At 43.5% G+C, this 21,538-nt stretch overlaps 2 protein-coding genes across 5 annotated transcripts; both read right to left on the bottom strand.

Moving 5' to 3' along the window:
- Positions 1–586: 586 nt before the first annotated feature.
- On the bottom strand, positions 587–13,405 carry canx (calnexin). Of its 4 annotated transcripts, none has more exons than XM_035650511.2 (15): positions 13,252–13,405; positions 8,386–8,616; positions 7,139–7,212; positions 6,910–6,968; positions 6,595–6,736; positions 6,427–6,508; positions 6,138–6,330; positions 5,827–6,016; positions 5,591–5,704; positions 5,349–5,505; positions 5,051–5,266; positions 4,464–4,583; positions 4,004–4,124; positions 3,831–3,925; positions 587–3,658 (listed from the first exon to the last, which is right to left on the bottom strand). In XM_035650511.2, the coding sequence occupies exons 2-15, from the start codon at positions 8,611–8,613 to the stop codon at positions 3,599–3,601; spliced, it is 1,851 nt and encodes a 616-aa protein (XP_035506404.2). In that variant the 5' UTR covers positions 8,614–8,616; positions 13,252–13,405; the 3' UTR covers positions 587–3,598. The 4 variants fall into 4 exon arrangements, with proteins under 4 accessions (XP_035506404.2, XP_047190244.1, XP_047190243.1 ...); XM_047334288.1 differs by having other exon boundaries at positions 587–3,655; XM_047334287.1 differs by lacking the exon at positions 13,252–13,405 and adding an exon at positions 13,157–13,178.
- Positions 13,406–15,208: 1,803 nt separating this feature from the next.
- Positions 15,209–21,201, bottom strand: smu1a (SMU1 DNA replication regulator and spliceosomal factor a). Its single transcript, XM_035650512.2, has 12 exons — positions 21,049–21,201; positions 19,438–19,648; positions 19,134–19,286; positions 18,855–18,965; positions 18,635–18,763; positions 18,390–18,509; positions 18,171–18,287; positions 17,099–17,226; positions 16,850–16,976; positions 16,567–16,734; positions 15,926–16,078; positions 15,209–15,316 (listed from the first exon to the last, which is right to left on the bottom strand). The coding sequence occupies exons 1-12, from the start codon at positions 21,072–21,074 to the stop codon at positions 15,218–15,220; spliced, it is 1,542 nt and encodes a 513-aa protein (XP_035506405.1). The 5' UTR covers positions 21,075–21,201; the 3' UTR covers positions 15,209–15,217.
- Positions 21,202–21,538: the final 337 nt, after the last annotated feature.

Below are 21,538 nucleotides of genomic sequence, written 5' to 3'. Positions count from 1 at the left end.
TTTTCACATCCTGTACAATACATGTATAAACATGTACATACTTATATTGGTTTTTTTTTTTTTAAATTTTACCTGCACCATCACACAACACTGCACTTTTTCTTTATATTCAATCCAAACCACTGCACATTTTAGCCATTCACAAGACAATACTTGCGATCTTTGTATACAATATATAAAGCTTTTTTTTGTCCTTTGTGTAGCTCTTCTCAATTTTTTTTATTGTTGTATATTTTTGCCTATATTCTATTAGCTACCTCTTCCCTGCTGCCCTTTGACTCTTTCTGCTGCAATAAGTGAATTTCTCCAGTGTGGGACTAATAGTCATAGGATTAATCTCAGATTTCCAAATCTTACATTTTTAATCTTGATAATCACAGAGCAGTTGCCATTAATGATTTTTGTGGGGTTTTTTCAAATCTTTTTAATTACATTTTATCACCTCAAAGGCTAAAACACATCTTGCCGGAACACTGGCATCAATTATTTTCATTATTAAATTAAATTAATGAAACCATCACAATCCACTCAGCCGTCCGGATCAGCTTCTACCTGCAGACACAAACTGAAGAAGAAGACACTCAAGTTTTTCATTGTTTCCATTTTGGCCTTTTTATTCATCAAAACAAATGTTGACTGCACGTCCACACTCGCACTCCGGCGTCACCACAGCGTTTCCATTCCGGGGCCGGAGCTTCCTGTGCACGTCAGAGTCGCTGGGCCGAACAGTTAGTTTAACACAAAGTCACCAAAATAATAAAAAGTTAATAGTTACAGAGTCACGTTAAGTCTCACCAGCAGATACAGTGTTTCAGTCTATACAGTCTGTTAGCTATAGGCAGCCTCAGCCGGACACGAGCAGAGAAAACAAAGAGTCAGACACTACAGGACGAAGAAGAGGAGGCGTAGGAGGAGGGCGGACGATGAATGGTGAGGCTGGAACATGCGCCACGCTGTTGACGGGAATGTGACGACGCTGCTCGCTGGAGCGGGTTCATCCCTAAAAACCCCAAAACACGGGATTCACAGTCGAGGGAAAAATTAAAAAAAAAAAAGACAACAGAGCAACAGAGTTTACAGCACGTTCACCCACAGAGGAATAGGAAGGTAGGGGTCAAATAAAGGTCACCTGGACACGGTTCACCTCAAGGCCCCGAACACCAACTGAGCAACAACCAGAAATGCAAAACGCCACAGACTCTTTAAATCTCATCGGCCACACTCGTCTTTAACCAATCAAACGTGACGAATCGACAGGAAGCCGAAAGGAAGACGTGACGCGATTAGACAAGTGGAAGTGAAGGAACAAAAACGTCACAGACACGAGAACAACGGACTTTTCTTTTCCCCACACATTTTATTCCAGATTCTTCAGTTCTGCCTCGGTCACACGGAAGGTCAGAAGGTCAGAGATCATGTGACCTTGTGTGTGCTCTTCTGGTTTCTCCTTCATTTCAAACCTTTGATTTCACCACGAACAAACGACAACACACTTCAGGAGTCTGAGCTCCCGAGAAAAACTCATGTGTTTTTACTTCATGTCCTGATGGTGGCGCTAGAGGAAAGGTCAGGAGGTCGGAGAACAAACTAGAATGTTACATATTTGTAAACTTTGAAGACATTTATTACACGTTTAAATACCGATTACGCTGCTAAATATCTAAACGCTGAAGACAAAATGTTGGACGAGCAAACACGAGCCGGTTCTCCGTCTGCGGCCGTCAGGAAGCCGTTTCTCGCAGTCAACGCAGGAATTCCGATGAATTGACAAACTCGCAAGTATTTTCACTACCGATGAATCTGCTGTTTATTTCCAATTAACGCCTGTCGAGAGTTATGACCAAGAGAAAAAATAGTGTCATTTAAAATCGGATTATAAGTGTGTTAACAATAGACATTTAATAACGTAACTGATTAGCGACACGTTTAACGACAGCAGGAAAAAAAAATAAAAAATAATAATAATTTGAGATGATTTATTTCCTTTCAAATTTCTCAACTCAAGGTCCACTTAGTTTTTATTAAAGAGCCTTCAACCTCATCTTACCATCTTCATCCGCAGAGGAGTTTGCACAATTGGCAATCTTTCGACAGACGCAGTGAGATGAGGCTGCAAGAGTGAGTGAACCTTGACCTCACATATGTACCAAAGGTTACGAATAAACTTCACGCTCAAGTGCCGTCTCTTTTAAACATGGGGCTGAACTCGGACTTTGGGTTTCGGCGGAGGTGATGTGGTGCAGCAGGTGGATAGGGTGTTAGGTTAAGCGCCTGAGTTTTTTTTTTCATATGGGGTTGGTGAGCGAGCGACGGGGAGTCTGTCCATCTGCCGACACCAGACTTCAGCCCAAACGAACACGACAGGCGACTCATTGAAGACGCCAGGTGAAAGAATTCAAAAGACAGTCGTCTGAAACCGTCCTGATTAGTCGGATCCCGGAGGTAAAGGACGAGAGGTTTTGACGAACATGAAGGGCATGAGCAGTGAATCTGCCGTCGTGTTAGTTTGGACTGAGTGGAGGAGGAGGAGGAGGAGGAGGAGACGCGGGTATGAAGGCTAATCTGCTGCGCGAGGACCGGTCGGACGAGATACATCAGTTTTTCCTGAACACAAACATCTCAAGAAACCGACCTTTGACCTTTCTTTCTGCCGCCATCAGGACAGAAAACACACGATAAAAACAGAAACACCACCGAAGAAGGAGGAAGAAAAGTTCACGTGAGCCAGTGTTCTCGTTTCACTTCAGGAAGCATTAGCATGTGAATGCGGGAGCCAGTTGACAAAATAGTGGGTGGCATGCTAACAGGCTAATGTATGATTAGCCTGTCGCTAGTTGTTGTTAAGTTACTTAAATTATTTAAATTATTTTTTAGCAGTTAGCAGCCTGATGCTAGGCTTCATTAAATTGTGGTACAAGTAGCCACAATGTCCAACACTACTTACTAGCCCCTCAGGCTAACACAACCAGGCTTCATGGCTACTTCCTGTTGGAGAATCTGACTGCTGGTTGGCTAAAAGTCAGGAATATCACCGATTACATCTGCGCTGCTAACAAGCTAACTGCTAAACAGTGGTGGGCAAGTTAAAAAGACAAGTTCACGTGGGTTAATTAGCTTGAAGGCTAATATGCAAAGACTCCTGGTTGGCGGATTATCGTTAGCTTCATTAGCACTTCCATAGATGTTTGGCTAATCAATTAGCTGTGATCAGGTCGTTGAACAGAGGTCCAGGAAACTGTCCACGGGGTATTTACCAGGCGGTTGGGTGGGCGGGGCATTTGCTAGCTTGGGGTGGCGGCAGGCGGCGGCTCGGCAGATGGGACGTGAGACGTTGGTCTCGGGGGTTCGAGTCTGCTCTGTAGTTGTTAAGGAATGATGCAGGAAGTTTTAGTTAATCTCAGTTAATCTTCTTTAATCACTAACTCAGTCCTGTTCCTACTCATCATCAGGTGTCCATATCTTGAATAGGTTCCTGTCGGCTTGGCTGCTTCCACTGGATCCATGCAGGCGTCATCACCTCGGAGCAGAGAGGGGGTGGGGGTGTTTGAGGGGAGATGGGGGGAGGCAGGGGGAGGTCAGGGCTTTGGATTCAGAGATATCAGTCTCTTCTGACCTTCTTGTTCCTGGGAGATCTCCGCAGAACGTCCTCCTCCAACTTCTGAACAGGAAACAACAACAGTTGTTTACTTTCCTCAGAGAAAACTCAGGTCACAGACTGACAAACTTTCTTCACAGACTCTCGTCACAGACTCTCGTCACATACTCTCGTCACATACTCCGAGTATAAAAACTAAGATCATTCGTCACTGCAGCTCATCAACCCTCCACACCTCATCTGCTGTGCCCTCCTGCTCTTCGTCCTCGTCCTCTTCCTCTTCATCTTTCTCCGCGGGACTCTCGTCTCGGTCGCTCTTCTCCTCTGCAGCTGAAAGGAGGTTAAATCAGTCAGACCAACAGAGGCCGACAACTGGAGAATGTTTTCTGACATCAGCGTCACACCAACCTGGACTGCTCTCCTCTGCCTCGTCAGCCTCTTCTGCCTTCTCCTCTTCCTCCTCGTCCTTCACGTCGGGCTGAGGTTCGTCTGTCTTCTTGTACTCCGCCGGCGTCGCTGCGCTCTTCTTCTGCAGAACAAACAACAACAATGGGTCAGTGCAGTTTGACTTCACAGACAAACACAGAGTCCGACGCTCAAGACAGATAACAGATGAACAGACGGTCTGAAGACGGTGGTGATCCGAACAAGTGTTTGGGTTATTGTCACATTTATCATGTTGACTGGAAGGTGAAACTTGGGGTTGTGTCATATCGTGTAAACAGGAAGTAAACAGGACTTCCTGCTGTGATCATCCAAAGTTAGTTTGCCTCCAGGACTTGAGTAAACTGGGTTTCACCAAAACAAATTCAGTGGAACTTACAGGACTAAGTCTCCTCGGCGACTTGCAGCAGCGTGCGTGCGTTACCTTGCCAGTGCAGCAGAAGATGATGATGAGGACGAGCGGCAGAGCCACGGTGAGGACATAGACAACCCAGAGCCAGGGTCGCTCCTCTGCAGCGTTCATCATCTGAGTGGCCAGACCAGGCTGCAACAACACAAACATGTCAACGAACGCACAAAATCATGATCATAGTGACAGTAATATATCATTACAATTAGCGAGTATTATTGATTTATAATTCATTAATTTATGATTTTAGACTTTTTACAACTGTACTTTTATATCTATAAAATAAGAAAGAAGAATTTCTCATCTTGATAAATTTTAATTTGTCCAAAATATTTTGTATATATATTATTATTTTGTATATATATTTTGTATATATATTATTAAAATTCTTTATATAGTTTGTCTAATTCTTTCAGACAATTTTTTCACTAAAATTCAGCTTATTTTATTCTCACCAAAACTCATTTTGTTTAAAAAAAAGTTTGTATTAAACCAGTGGATTTGTTTTCCTGCAACATCTCGACTTGTCCATCCTTCAGAATCTCTGTCCAGTAACACGCAGATGTTTTTTAAAATCTGAAAACCCGTCACCATGAACTCACGTCAGCGGCGCCCTCTGCGGCCTTCTTCAGCCCCCAGCCATCGGTGGCCCAGCGTTCGGCCGTGTTGCGATCATTAGTGATGAAGAAGTTGTCGAAGAATATGTCGGACGTCATGGACCAGAGCTCGAGACCCACGGCGCTGAACGCCGTCATCCTGAATGGGTGCAGGTCCTCGAAGAACGCTGGGTTGGGAATCTTCCTCGGCTTCCAGACGCCCTGAGAACGTCAAGGGTCAGATGTCAGGATCACCGATAAACTAGTGATGAGGTCAAGGTGTGGGAGGGGTTTACAAACTCACCTGGTAGTTGGGGTTGTCGATCATTGGCGGCTTCCACTTGCCCTTGTAGTTGGGGTTATCGATCATCGGACGTTTCCAGGCGCCGCAGCCGGGTGCCGTCTCGCAGGCTGGGTTAGGGACCTGAGGAGCCTCCCATTCACCATCCATGTCCTCGTCCCTGAGGAAAAGAGACCGTTACCAGAACGAACCTGGGGAACAAACCCAGGGGGATTTAGAAACGACATGCGAGCACGTGAACGTACCAGTCCTCAGGCTTGACGGCGTCAGGATCGCCGATGTACTCGGCCTCGTCGTCCAACCAGCCGTCGGGTTTCACCGCATCTTCATCTGGCATCTGAGCGGGGGCGTCCTCATCCCTGCGCGCACACACACACACGCACTCAGTTATGTCGTCATTTCCTCTTCACGGGTCAGCACTCGTTTTTATACGCATCAATGAAGTGCAGTGTTTCCATGGTAACCAACGACGTGCACTGACCAGTCCTCGGGCTTGACGGCGTCCGGGTCCTGGATCTTGGGCCTCTCGTCCCAGTCCTCGGGCTTGTAGTCGTCCGGGTCCTCGACCTCAGCGGCGGGGTTCACCGGGGGCGTCATGTCCTTCAGCAGACTGCCGCTGTTCACGAGCGTCTGATCCACCAGAACCTCAAAGGTGTTGTCCGGGTTCAAAACTGAGGGGGCGGGGCATAGAGAGAGTTTCATACCTGGACTGAGAGTGTGTAGAGGTGTGTGTGTGTGTGTGTGTGTGTCGTACCCAGTGTGTAGAGGTGTGTGTGTGTGTGTGTGTCGTACCCAGTGTGTAGAGGTGTGTCTTCTTGTCGGTGTAGTACGTCCTCAGGTCGGAGTCGGGTTTCTTGGCGTGTTTCTCTTCGTACTCTCCTGTCTTAGGGTTTTTGTGTCTGAAGATGAAGTGCAGTTTGTAATCTTCTCCGCATTTGTCGGGTCCAAACATGATGGTGTAGGGAGTTTTATCCACAAACTGGTCCTGATGAAAGAAACAAACACAAACAGATTAGCTACATCAAAGTTCTAATTGTTAATCGCTGAGAGGATTATGTGCGCGTGTGTGTGTCACACGGACCAGGTCGAGATCCGGAGTCTGACTCAGCAGTTTGACGTAGGCGCCGCCACAGTCGATCCCCGACTGGAAGTTCACCTCGTACCTGAACGGAGAGAAAAGGGGCATCAGAAACTGGACGAGGAGAAACAAGGCGACGGGTCAACAAAGTTGCGCTAGGTCGGGTCTTACTGGACGATAAGGGGCTGGGTGTCGAAGGTGAAAGGTCGCAGCAGCTGGGCGGAGATGGCGTGATGCTTGGCTCTGGATTTCAGCACCAGACCTTGGTCACCGGGCAGTTTACTGTCCTTCATCTCCTCCACCGACCATTTACCTGTGGACGCACGAAAAAACAGTAACACTTTGACCTGAATGTGTAATGAATATGTATGTATCAGTAAAACACAGTATCAGGCAGTCGGTCCACTCCGCTCCGTGACTTCACGTGAAGAGGTGATCTGTGTGATGTAAGTCTCTACGTCAGTGAGGAGCAGTTTCTGAACTTACCGTCGTATTTGGCAATATCCTCATCGGTGTCCTCCTTCTTGGCGTTGGACACGACCCAGCTGAAACCAACAGACACACCTCAATTTAATAAAGTCAGAAACCCACAACAAACTGAGGAGATCCAAGAGAAACAAGACTCTGGTCAATAAGATCTGACAGTTCACAGGCCCAAGTGATCAATCAATTCATCAAGAAACAACAGTCGTTGGCTGGAAAAACGTGTGCTCACCCGTCAAGAGTACCACGGTCAAAAGACTCAGCGAAGAAATGTTCCCCCATCGCCTCAGGAGCCTTGTAGGTCACCTGGACACAGAGAAGTGAAGTCAGAGATTTCCATATCCATAGACTGTTTATAAAGATGGACGTAGTGACCAGGTCAAAGTGTCTGAAGCCTGTATTCTCTGTACTGACCAGCAGAGGGCGACTCAAGAAAATGACTACTTCTTACTTGATTTATAACTTCACGAACTAATGACTCTGGTTAATGTGACTTTTATATGTTGGCTAATATTTGTTATGGACGTTTCTGTCCTGACTGCGAATGTTGAGTTTTGTCGTAAAGACAGAGACAGAGCGTTACCATGGAGACAGGCATTCTGTCTGTTTGATGACGACATTATTCTTAAAGAGAGATAAATACGCCCACAGGGAGACCATGCACTGACCACTTGTTGATCTGTGTGACAAACCAGAAATCTCCTCAGTATGTTGAGCTCCTGTAATAAATATTTTCAACAAATGTGCCTCAGCTTGTGTTAAAGCTGGAGTCTGTTGAGTTTTCTGGTCTGAATGCGGGTCAGTGGATCAGCAGGTCGCCTCACTGCTTTGTTATCAAACCCCACGTCCTTCAGCTGGTTAATCAGTGACAGAAACCTGCTTCAGTGTTTCCGCCCCTCGGAGACAGAAACGTAAAAATACCAAGATGCTGTTTTATAACGGGGCATAAATTAACAGTTTACACAGGGACAGAGGGCTGAGCCCCGGAACATGGATTTTTTAACTAGTGTCAAATGGTCTCGGCTCTTCTTACATCACATCAAATGGTCACAGTGTCGAGGGCCGAGTGTCACGTGACCAGGTCTTTGAAACGCTCGCCCTCCCACAGCTTGACTCCTGAGTTATTTCAGCTGCAGAATCAGCAGGTGCGCGCGTGTTAGTTTAGTGACCGTGTCTCTTCATCATCAATGTTTTTAGTCTCATCATCATCACTCATTGTTTATTCTGTTCCGTCTTTCTCAGTAAAACTCTTTAGATCAACATCGTCTTATGAATTAATTTGAGCCGTGATTTAAAAACAGCTGAGGGGCGTTCAAGATCATCAGGCAAACGGGGGACTGTCACAACAATCCCACTTTTAGTTCTCAGACACAAACATTTGAGGGGAAACAGCCACCAGCAGGAAAGACACATTATTCAAAAATATATTTCCTGACGTTTGCTACACTTATTTATTTTCTTTACATCCAATCCTCTCACCTTTGGTGTGGGAGGAGTTTTGGGAGCGGACGGAGCATCGTCCTGCACGTCCTCGCCATCTAGCTCCCCCTCGTCAGCTCCGGCCAAACCCAGATCCAGATCGTCCTCCACGTCCACGTCGTCGTCCAGACCGGCCTCGTCCAGGTCCTGAGCCCGAGAGACGGGGGCCAAAGTGAGGCAGAGGAGGCCTGCCGCCAGAAGAACCAACAACCCAACCCTCTGATCCATAGTCTGTAGAGAGGAGGAGGAGGAGGAGGAGTGTGAACACATCTGCGTTTTTATCCAAACCCTAGATCCAGAACCTGGAGGTCCGGATCCAGGATCTGATTCCGCATGTTAAAGGAGCTGCGATCAGCTGATGAGAATACCCCGACTACTCTGTCACGTAAAATTTTGTTAAGCCGCCGGAATAAGGCTTGCTTCGGCATTTGTGTTCTCTCGCTCTCAGACACACACGCACACAAACACACAAAAAGAGAGCGCCGTGGTAAAACGTGCAGCGTCAACACGACAATAGAAACATTAATGAATAGAATTAAGATTACAGGGACGACTAGAATCTCAAACTGGTGCGATTGTCTGCTTCAAAGGGTTATATTGTGCTTTAGAGGAGATTTTAAAAAAAATATCTTGATATATATCGTGCATAGCGATATAACAAATATATTGCGATATTATTTATAGGCCATATTGCCCAGCCATACACAAAATTAGAAATACAGTTGATTCAATACCTGAGTCAGGACTAGTTATTAAAGCTGTTCAGCTTCTGAACGACGATGAGCTTAAAGACATGTTTCTGTGTCTTTCTCCGTCGTTTCACACGTCGCTTGTATTTTGTGTAAAACATTTTGTGCGTGAAAGAGATTTTAAATCTCAACATTTATTTTTCTATAAACAACTACAACTGCAAACACAGACACGACCTGTGTCCCTGGCATCCATCCATCACCATGGTGACCAACACAACCAGCACCCACAGGACGCACACACACATCTTAATGAGATTACATCCCAGAGGATTACTGCCACACACACACACACACACACACACACACACACACACACACACACACACACACACACACACACACACACACACACACACACACACACACACACACACACACACACACACACACACACACACACACACACACACACACACACACACACACACACACACACACACACACACACACTTTACAGGTAAATTAAGAAAAGAGGCAGCATGACGACTGATACTGTACATGTACGTTTAAAAACAGGCAGAAGAAGAAAAGACAAAGATCCACATGATCAGAAATCTAATCTGCAGCTTCATGTTTCTCCAGGATTTCATTTGTCAAACATGATAAACTGAAAATATTCTGGTTGTGGACTTTGTAATGTAGTAAATCAACGGATGGTGAAAATCACAGAGATGAATTGATAATGAGAATCTGAATCTGTCAAGTCTAAGACAAGAACATTTAGTAAATGTTTTTAGTTTGACGAGCAGCAACTGGTCAGGAGGCAAATCTGTCGATACGTTTTTTAATCTGAAGAAAAATGATTTTGGAAGAGAACAGGTTGAGATGCTCAGTGGATTAAACCTGGTGATGACTCGTACTGTACATCACTTCTCTTCTGATTCACAGAAACTTCATGTGAACACAAAACCTTGACGCTGCAGTTCTCCTCTCTCGCAGCAGACTGCCACCATAATCAGATTACACCCGCAGCAGGATTAGCCTTCCTGGCTAACAGGCCCCGCAGGGTGTTGATGAGAGTGACAAGCCAGCAACATTAGCCATTAGCTTAGCATCGAAGCCGTCCGCCCGGCGCCCACGTGGCGTTTAAGGGAATTATCTACAGAACCGCAGGGGGGCGAGACAAAAGGAAAACCGATCTATAAATTAGAGCCTGATATTATCGGTCAACTGACATGAGCCTTTAATTGTGCATTTATGTTTTTACATTTTAGGTTAAATAAATGTTTTTTCAGCTTCTATTTATTTGGTTGAATTTGTCATTTTTTAATTTGTTTTTTATGATAAAGTTCATGGTTAAACTAAAATATCAAGCATCAATTACATTTTCCTTGTCTTAAAGGTTTGAATCATATATATTTTATTCAAAGCTTAAATCGGTACTGGGAATCTTGTACTCCCTAATATCGTTATCAGTCCCCAAAGATCCATAACGGCCGTGCTCTACTATTAATCGATCAATCAACAAACTGTATTGATAATCAATCGTTCTTTAATAAACAGAATCTTTGGAAACTGACATTTACAGTTAAAGTTACACAATATGAGTATTTAAGAATTTAATGTGAATAATTGATTACTTTCATTTAAAAGTTATAATAATAAATTAATTACTGATTAAAATCTAAAATTTACCAAGTGAATAAATTCATTCAAAAAATAAAAATGAAAACACTGATCTGTCAACAGTGTTTAATCTATGTCAGAAACATTGTCTAATTTCTGGTGTTGCCGGAGTCCAGTCAGTTTATGTTGTTTATAGTTTTCCCCCAGTCGTCTAATAGATCGACTGGTTCGGGTTCTGATCCGATTACTGATCTGAGACTTTGTTTGACGACAGAATCTGACTGATCTTAAACCAACAGAGCGACACGACTGTGTCTCATCAGATAAGTTAACGAGGGCAAACGCCTTCACGTCAGTTAACTGGTCACCGAGCAGGTTACTGTTCAAACTGACACCAACTGGCAGGACAGCACTTCCTGTGGGAGGAGTCTAATATTAACACTGACTGATTGAACTCCTGCATTTCACCGTTTAATGTTGAGAAACAGAACAAATCCTGTGTGATTCGTGTTATTTGCATTTAGATCAACTCAAGCAGAAAATGTTTATTTTTTTTTATACACGATCAGGCTGATGTCCATGTCCTCTTCAGACTTATTGATAATGATTGATCCTAATCACGACAGTGTTCACTTTGCAGCCGTCACAGTGATTGCGAAATTAAACGTATTAATTTTAAAGAGCGCGATGACTGACTGCAGAGATCAGAGCGGGCGGCGTCATCCTGACAGAAACCAGCAGGTTGAACCGGTCGTGTCGCCACTGCGCTTCATCTGAGAGACCGGGGGAGGTGGATTTGAATCGTCCTTCCTATCTACCATTAGCAATCCTTCTTAGTAAAGATGTCAAGGAGGATTTGAAGGAGATAGACTTTCCACTTTCACCAAACTACATCATTATGCGACGGTGGGTGTTATTGATGCGTCTGCCGCGGTGAAACTACATTTCTGTATATGAACTACAAAAAACCCTCAGCGACGCCATCAGCATGTTTCAGTGTTTTACCACCGTGTGGCATCAGATGTAAATGATTCATATGTAACCGTAAATTACATGATGACCTGCGTCTCTTCTGGGTCATATTCATACATTAACTCACCCTATTTGACTTCAGATGTAATGGTTTACGTTCGTGCACGGCCCATCAAGTCAAATATGGCTGCCGCAATGAATTTTGGGTCTATTCCCCCGTTCCTTTCGCATAGGAAGCCCCAGTGTACCCTAAGCTAAAATGAGATAGGAAAGGAAGCATTGAAGCACCTTTCCTTAACATCCAAATGTTCTCCAGGTAACGAGAGAACGCTCCAGGTTCCCCGGCAGAACAAGATCGATGATCAGCTGAGCCGACGGGTCTCGTGCGACTCTCTGCCCTCGTTTCTCTGACTGGACGACAGAGTCAGTGAACACATCACCTCTTGAGTCTGGTTAATATCAGCAATGTTTGAATCCCACACTGATCAATGAGTAAATCATTGATTGGCTGCCGGTCGTAATCCTCCGGACGTTTCTCTGTCTCCCTCTGAACGGGAGATTTTACTTATTTAAGATTAGACATTAACATTCGTAACTACTTTATTACAAACAATTTAATATGGGAAAAACATCTCAATAAATCCCCATTAAATCTTCGGAGTTGGAATATTTCAACCTGAACTGGGTCTCGTATTCGTTGAACTTATATTAAACACTGATGGAGAGTGAACAAGGAAATATGAATTAAATTAAAGGGCCTCCACTTTAGAATTCAAATTTGTTCCTGGTGAATGAAGAAGGCCACAATTATTCCATTGCAAAGGAAACAGTCAAGTCAATCTGTCGATTTACAGTTAAAGATTAAACTCAAAAGTTAAAAAAAGGAAAAAAATTGAATCGCCGAGGTCTTCTGTTTCATATCTGCAAGTTATTAACTGTCAATCGCAGGAGATGAGACGTTTGAAGACGTCACGGACGCTGAAGTCTCAGACACACACGCGCACACACACGCACACACATCATTAACACAAAGAACCGTCTCCACATTTCAACAGTGACTGATTTCCTTCATCAGGCCGTTAATCTCTTTACAGTGAGCTGATGAGACACCAGCCCCCCCCCCCCGTCACACACACGGGGCTGAATCAGCTAGCCTAGCATAGCCTAGCTTAGCCTAGCCTAGCTTAGCTGCGATGCTATTGCGACACAGCAGCCAGAGAAGAAGCTGAGAGCGGTTCACTACTTCTCCTCCTCCTCCTCCTCCTCCGCCGCCACACAGGAGAGACCAACAGTTTATTCTGTTGTCATCGTTCACGTGGGCGGGAGATTAAAGTCTCATATTTGACGTGTGCGTGAATCAAACGCAGAGCTAACATGCTAGCAGAGTTCACCTGTGCTTAATTAGCCTCGGTTAGCCGATCGCAGACGCGGAGCTCTGTGTTAAAACGGCAAATAATCTGACAGTGTCGCAATAATCGCACCGTGGTCAGCGACTAATAACGCATCGGTGCCCGGGAAAAACTCCCAGAATCTCCCCGGGATAACGTGACATTTGGCGGCGGCCCTTTTCACTCACCTCCGGCTCTGCGCTCTGACCGCCTGGGAACTACCGAGGACGATCACGTGGGATATTGGGAGTTCAGAAAACCGCCGCCCCCACGTCGCCGATTGGTCCGCAGAGGGGAATCTTTGACGTTTCCTGTCGACTGTCAAGTGCTGATTGGCCGGAGGGAAATCTCCGTCGAACCGGCCAGTGCCCGCCCCCTCCCGGAGCTGAACCTCGTGGACAGCGATGATTGGTCGAGGTGTCAGAGGGTAATGAGCGCCGATTGGCTGTAGTGAGGCTGATGAGAAAGTGACAGGAAGTAGCAGGGAGAATACTTGGTTAAATACAAGTACGTTAACGGTTAACTTAGAAAATAGAAATACTTGTACCTTACTTGAGTATTTCCTTTTTTCTGCTCTTCATACTTCACTAAATTTCAGATAGAAATATATTTTACTTACTTACCTCACTGCGTTTATTTTGAAAGCTGAAATTACTGGTTACATTTTAGATAAGAATTTACATACAACATAAACATTAATAAAATGCATTTTTCAAAGGACTCGGGACCTGTTTCATTACTCACTTGTCTCCGGGTTGTGAGCAGCTCCGGCATCAGATTCATCATCTCACATTTAAATAACAAATACAAAAAACTTTTCAGATATCTTAAAAGAAAACACAGTGTATATTCGCCATATCGTCTTCAGATGTGTGTCAGGAAACAAAGGGTCAGAATTCACAGCCACTGTTTCGTACAATAAATAGCTCAGTAAAAGTTGGTTCCAGTCAGAATATCATCTGTGACATCAGCTTTTTGACTCACGTTCAACACAAACAAACAAAACTCTATTACTCTTTAAAATACTAGTAGATAATTAATTCTGTGTATTTATTGTATAATGAAATTATACTTAATTTGCAAAACAAGTCACATAATCAGAAGTAAATAAACTCACACCAGGCCTCATGCGTGGCTGGAGAACTTTGGACATACACAGGTCTAATTTAAAACTCCCTGCAAAACCTTTTTTAAATTGGACATTATTTCTCACAAAAGTCTCACAATGATTGAGATTTACTCAATATTCTGGTTCCGCCACAAACAAAACATGCTCGTTTCATTGTTCTGGTTAAATAGCTTTAATGGCACAGACAAGAAAAATGAACACACGGGAGATCTGGAAAATCCAGTAAATTACAGAACCGGGGATTTATGTGAAATTAACAGTAATTGAAATTTTTTTGCAGAAGGGGAATATCAGCTCTAAAAAAAAATCCTTGGGGATTAAAATATTAAGAAAAAGTATAAAGTCTCTTTCAAAATAAAATGTATTTAACACAGTAGAAAAACAGGATGACTGTCTATAAAAAAAAGTAGTATTCTGCAGATGAAACAGCTGTTTGTAACAATACGATCATTTATGTCTATATTGTTTTTTTTTGCAGTGAGGCCCCTTGACTTCAATGACTCAACACCCACTATTTAACCAGGTCTTCTTGAAAAAAAAATTGTTATTAAAAAATATATTTACAAAAAAATGGAATTTGTTTGGTATCTCAACCCGGAACATCGGACTCCTCACCAGTCTTTCTGAAGTAAATAAAAAATAGACTGAAGGTGTAATATTTTAGAAAATCGCAGTCAATTTTTTGATTAAATTTTGCACACAATTTGTAGATGTGAAACCTTTAACTGTCAAACCTTCAGCTACACACTTTCACACAAAATATACCTGTACACTGAGTTTTTATTCATTACACACACACACACGACTAGTGTCACATTGAAACACGGAGCTAAACGTGTGAAACCGATGCCGTGAGTTGAGATCGTCAACGCGTGCATCCAGACCTGTAAGTCCACGTGGATCTGGGAGAGTGATTCACCAGAGCTGCAAAAAGACAAACTAAAACGAAAGTCAGCGTCCCGAGTGAGGAGAGCCGCTGCTCGGTGAGAACGTCCGGTCTCCGTTGGGGTTTTTTCCCCGACACGTCAAGGCTTCCAGAGCTTCAGCAGGCCGTCCTCGCTGTAGGTGCCGATGAGGTTCTGGTGCGGGTGGTGGCCGATGCCGATCACGTCCTTCTCGTGCACCTGGAGAAGGAGGGGCGAGACGTGATATATAATATATAGTAAAAATAAAACAAAATAATGTGGTCAAGAACGTGTTCGAGGATATGTTGAAATTCAGGATGGAACCATATCAATGCAAAAAAAGGAAGAAACTACGCTACATGAATAACTGCTTGGCATCAAAACTAAAACAATTCATATGTTAATATAATTTTCTGGTCGTGGTAATTAATTTAACAGCTACTTTTATATACAAAACGTTTAAATGCACACTGGTTTAAAAACAGATTAAATATGAATAAAGGTTGTAATAACATGTGAACTATTAAAAAAACGGATATACAAATGCATAAACTGCAATATAATATCTATAAACTTCATATTTATACTTATAAAAAGCTAAATGATGAAAACAAAATACAGCAAAAATCCATAAGGTTTGTTTGCTGCTCATGAAAAACACGCAGCTTTGTCTCAGCCATTCTATTATCGATATTATGTATCTATTTGATGTTCGCCAAATTATTATCTGGTGCTCAACGCCCGGATCATAACGTGACAGCGAGATGTGTTATTTTCGTTGCAGAGGCCCGAGGAGCGAACGCGGCCGTGGTGTTTCCCGTGACATACCGTCAGTGTTCTCTCCAGTTTTCCGGTGACTGTGCTGAAGCAGTAGAGCACAAAGTCCTCGCCCACGCAGTAGATCCACTCGCCGCGGGGCGACAGCGTGCAGCACACGAAGTCGCCGCCTTCCCTCTTACCGGAGCTGAAGCTCCTCACGATCTGCGCACACATAAACACACACATCCTGGTCATCTAATAAAAACAATTTCAAAAGACCAACTGAGAAACTGAGAACTACATTCAATTTGGAAATCATTACCTTTTGCACTTCATTGTGCAGAATTTCAAGGAAACAAATGTGTGAACTGAAAAAGCTAAAAAATAAACGGCTTTCTGCATGTGGCATAGGTGACGTTGTTTGAAGCAAATAATATTGGATCGGTAAATATTTAATTATAGTATATTATTTTTTAAATGTGATTTTAAGAGTATATATATTCGATAGTACCGAACCAATCAGAGTCAAGTTAATGGAATAGGGGAAGGTGATGACGACGGGACGTAGGTTTGTCATGTTCTTCAGGGCGTCTCGCAAAATGGCAACGTTGAAACCAAAGCTAACCGGATCAAATGTAAACAATGTGACAAAACAACTTAATCTCCAAATATTATAATCTAGTCGAGCCGTGACGACGCTGTGCACCGACCTGTCCCTGCATGTTCATGATGACCACCGTGTTGGAGCGGTTGCACACGACAAAGTGCTCGGGGTTCTTGGGCAGCAGGATGACGTTGTTGACCGTGATGTCGGTGCCGGCCGACGTGCCCAGAGGTTTGAAGGTGTTCGAGCACTCGGTGGTTTTCATGTTCCACACCTGAAGGCATGGGGCGGAAGGAACACGGGCAGAGAGAAAAGAAAGACGGAGACAGGTTGTTATGGATCATAAACCTCATACACATCATTTATTTCCCAGGAGCTGCTTCTCTTACCTTCACTGTACCGTCAGAGGAGGCGCTGATGATGTGGTGGCCGTCGGGAGTGAACGTGGCCTCGTTGACGAAGGACGAGTGACCTCGGAACTCCTTCAGAGTCTTGCCCGACTTCAGTCCGTGGATTCTTTTGACGGGTAACACACACACACACACAAGGGGACGATGCTCAGAAGCACAGGACTTGTATATTTCTGTTTCTTGAAGAAACCAGGCGGTTGAAGGTTTCATGGTGAGACAGGAACTTACCTGATGGTCTGGTCGAAGGAGGCACTGAGGAGCTGGCTGCTGTCTTTACAGAAGCTGACGCACGTCACACCTTTACTGTGGGCACGTTCGAATCTCCTCAGACACTGACCGCTCTGGATCTTCCACACCTAAAATCAAAAAACATTGAACTTCAATGTTCAAGACTAAAATAAAACGTATGTCTGCACTGGAAACAGGTGCAAGACAAACTAACAGAGCACAAATACGTTTTTTTTTCTGGTTGTAAGTAGGGAGGCACCTAACAATTATTTCCATTATCGGTTAATCCCTTGATTATTTTCTAATAAATCGATTAGTACTTTGGTTCATTAAGTTGATGCAACAGTTAATCGATTAGAATTCGACTACTTAATTAATCGCCAGCTATTTTGATAGTCGATTAATCGGTTCAAAAAGTTTTTATGAAAGAAGAAATTCAAATTGTTCTGATTTCAGCTTCTTAAATATGAATATTTTCTGGGTTCTCTGCTTCTCTGTGACAGCAAACTGAATATCTTTGGTGTGTGGACAAAACAAAACATCATGTTGAGGTTTTGGGAAACACGATCGACATTTTTCACCAATTTATGAAGCAAACAACTAATCGATTAATGGAGAAAATAATCGACTGATTATTCGATTATGAAAATAATCGTTAGCTGCAGCAAAATTATTTTAGCCAAATTTTTCACCATTGCAAGAATCAAATGGCCTAAATGAACTTTTTTGTCTTGATATTCAAGGAAAAATCAAATTAAAAAAACTACAATTTAAAAATATTTATTTAACACAGAACGTTGTATTTTTTAACTTTCCAGCAGATATTATACTAACAGAGCACAAAATAACTTAAAATAAATATTTTTTTTATCATTCCATGCTGGTTGCCATTTGATCCGTGTCACCAAAAAACATTGTTCAGTAAAAAATATTCAGTCTTTTCACTTTTTCGTCTATTTTTGGCCGAATCATTTCGGTTGCCGGACATTTAGTGCATCACTAGTTGAAAAGTACGTACAGCACCAAAGAGCAACGAGAGAGAGAGAGAGTAAAGTAGAATTTGTTGTCTTACCTTGATCTTTCCGTCCTGGGCTCCGGTGGCCAACATCTCCGTGTCCCGACTGAAGCCCATACACAACACGGCATCGTCCATCATCATGAAATTGTCCTGAGCCTGGTACTTCAGATCCTGTCGACAGAAGCAGAAGTAAGTGTGTGTGTGTGTGTGTGTGTGTGTGTGTGTGTGTGTGTGTGTGTGTTGTGTCTGTCGTTTCCTGTGCGTCCTGCTAACCTTTCGGATTTTGCCCGTGGTGAAGTTCCAGACCTCGATGAAGCCGTCCACGGAGCCGGTGACCAGGTACTGACCGTCAGGGGAGAAGCGGGAACACTCCACATGAGACTTCTGTCCGAACTGCGGAGGGGGAGAAAGCGTTTAAGGCATGAAACTGACAGGACATTTTTGTAATTGAAAACAGAATGTACGTAGTTATATTTATGTTACAGTCTACCATCCACACTAGAGGAAGACATCGGTACCTTGATGTGTCTGCTGAGCTGCGTGGGGAAACGCTCCTCCTCCACGTCCTTCACCGCAGCTTTGCCCCTGAACAAGTCGATGGTCATACCAGGAGGCAGGAGACCCTGATGCTGCTGCCACTTCAGTGACTTAGGGAGGTGGAGGGGGAGAGAAAAATAAATCAGGGCATCTGGATGGTAACATAACTAAGTTATTTTATAGTGAGGCTCTTGCACCGACCTGTCCCAGCAGAGCCATGAGACGAGAGGGGGGCACCACGCTGACCTCCCCAGCCAGGGCGTGGGCGATGGCTGCCCGGCGCTTCTCCTTACTGCTGCCGTCTGGATACGCCTGGACCACAAGAAAGACACAACATTAATAAAAATTCTACTCCAGACCAATGCAATGTTTCAGAGGTTCTTCCTATTGTTCTGATAAAAAGATAAAGAATCCCAAAACGACTCCATGATGATGAACTAGCCGCAGGGTCTTGACGGACTGGTCGGTTCAAACTCTCACCTCTCTGGGGTCGAAGTAGGAGCGAGCCAGCAGGTTCTCCAGGTGGATATATCTCTCTGGCTGGGTTTGTTTCAGCATGATCATGGGGTCCGTCTGTCGGAGGAGCGAACGAGCAGCGCCCAGCTCTCTCAGCTCTATCAGCTCCAACACAACCTGGTCATGGAAAGAAAACACACACACACAGTCAGATTAGGAGAAATGAAAAAGACTTCAGATGGGATCTACTACATTCTTTTAATAATAAGATCTGCTGACATGAGTCATGACATGACGAGGAAGACCACGCCGCGGACCGAACGCTCACCTGTTCGTACAGATCTACCAGGGTCTTGTCCGGCAGCTTGAGAGACTGGATGGCCTGCAGCACCGTGTCCCAGTGGCCGCTGTTGATGTCGGCCACGAAGCTCTCGATGCTGTCCACGGTGTTCAGGGACACGGTGGTCTCCTCCTGCAGGGTGACCAGCGTCCGGTGCAGGTTGTTCTCCTTCAGGTACTGCATGATCAGACGAATCACGCTGTGTGTGGGGAACACAAGAGATGGTTTTGTCTTAAATATTAAAACAAAATGTCGATTTTCAGACTATCTGATTTCCTCTCTATTACACCATGGCTCCACTGAGGAGGTGTTTAAAATGTCCTTAACTAATGCTGAAGCAGAACAACAAGCCCAAACATTCAGCCAGAGTCATTCAAGAAAACTGAATGACTGAATTTTTTCACCATTGCATAAATTGCCAATGTGCTTTTTACTTTTTCTCGTCATGATTTTCAAGGGGAACAATTTATGTTACACTGAATTTATTTATTCATCATCCAGCAGACAAAGCACAATTTTACTTAAAATAAATATATTTGAACAAAATAAAATACTAAACTCCTTTTTGTTGTTGCCATTTTCGGCCAAACTTTGGTTCCTAACAAAAAACATAAAAAAATGTTTTGCTATTCTAAAAGTGTTTACTGCACTTTGAGTCAAGTTATTCTATAAACAAACAAAAACAAAAAATCAATGGTGGCATTATTTTTGAGAGCATCTTCACTTTTCCTTTACACGTGAAGTACAAAACTGCAGAAAGTACAAATATACTATAGAATTTTTTTTATGATTTACAAACCGTGTCACTATTGACCCAACTTCACAAAGGTTAATTTTCCAAACCGGGAATCACAGAGTCACGGTACAAATCTTCTACATATATATTGTTTGCTGTATATTTATGTTTTATATGAATTGATATCAGCTTCATAAACCTGCTGATGTTCTTGTGTCAGTGAAGAGTCTTGCTCCAGGGCACATCGGCAATGAGGATATTTCACAGAGGAACATTTTAAAAACTAGGAAATTTTAGTTGAGGAATCTCTTTAATATTCACTTTTTTAACAGTTCAATTTTATTCATGACACAATGAAATCATCCTTATTAACTCTGCACATGAGTAGAGTTTGCTATGTTCAGTGTGATCTACTGAAGAAATGAACGAGGCACATGTAGAATGACAACAAATGTATGTCAGTAATAATTAAGTCATTATTTAAAATAAATATGACCCTACCCAGTATCCGTAGCAACTGATAGCCGTATCCTTAGCTAATGCTAACTTACTCAGACTACTCTCATCAATTATGTTTAATCCACAGCGAAGCACTGAGGCAACAACTAAATTAATATTTTTAATAACGCAGCGACATTTCAAAGTCAAAGCGAGGCAAACCCCCCCCCCCCCAAAAAAAACAAAGAGAGAAAACAACATCGCGACGGAGACAAGTGTCCGTTAGCTTAGCGCTACTTAGCTTGTGGTGGCTAACGCGAGCGCAGGATGAGGTAGGCCCCGCGGACAGAAAACGTGCGATTCGTAATCTGACAATTTATTCCACAACAGACTCCGCTTCGAGAACAATGAACCGGGCTACTCACTCCGCGGATTCCACCTCCAGAGACATGATTATTTATCTTTTTTTTATACCACAGGCCAGGAGACGAATCTGCAGCTAAAGTCCGCGACACGCAGGACCGACGCAAACACGGAAGTAGAGGGAGGGGGAATTCGGAGGATTTTCAAAATAAAAGACTCGGTTGACAATCATTGTTGTGTGAAGGTAGAACATTATTTTTGCAGTGATGACAGAGCATGTGTTGGTGATATTATTATAGTCTGCATATGATATAGAGTTCAGACTTCTGAGCTTTTTACTGAGTTTAACTCTTTGCCTGTAGTGTTTTCCTCACTGCAAATAGGCGAGACAGCGTTTTCCTGACATTCCTCTCATGTTTTTATTAAATGTTTTATTTTATGTTTTTGCTCTTTTAAACCTTGAATTTTATGTTGGATTGTGCGTTAATGTCAGCGTGTGTGTGTGTGTGTGTGTGTGTGTCAGTGTCTATTGGAGGGAGGGTGGTATCTGTT

Source organism: Scophthalmus maximus, chromosome 9, assembly GCF_022379125.1.
Source record: "Scophthalmus maximus strain ysfricsl-2021 chromosome 9, ASM2237912v1, whole genome shotgun sequence".
Lineage (NCBI taxonomy): Eukaryota > Metazoa > Chordata > Actinopteri > Pleuronectiformes > Scophthalmidae > Scophthalmus > Scophthalmus maximus.
This window is presented reverse-complemented; position numbering and strand designations above follow the sequence as displayed.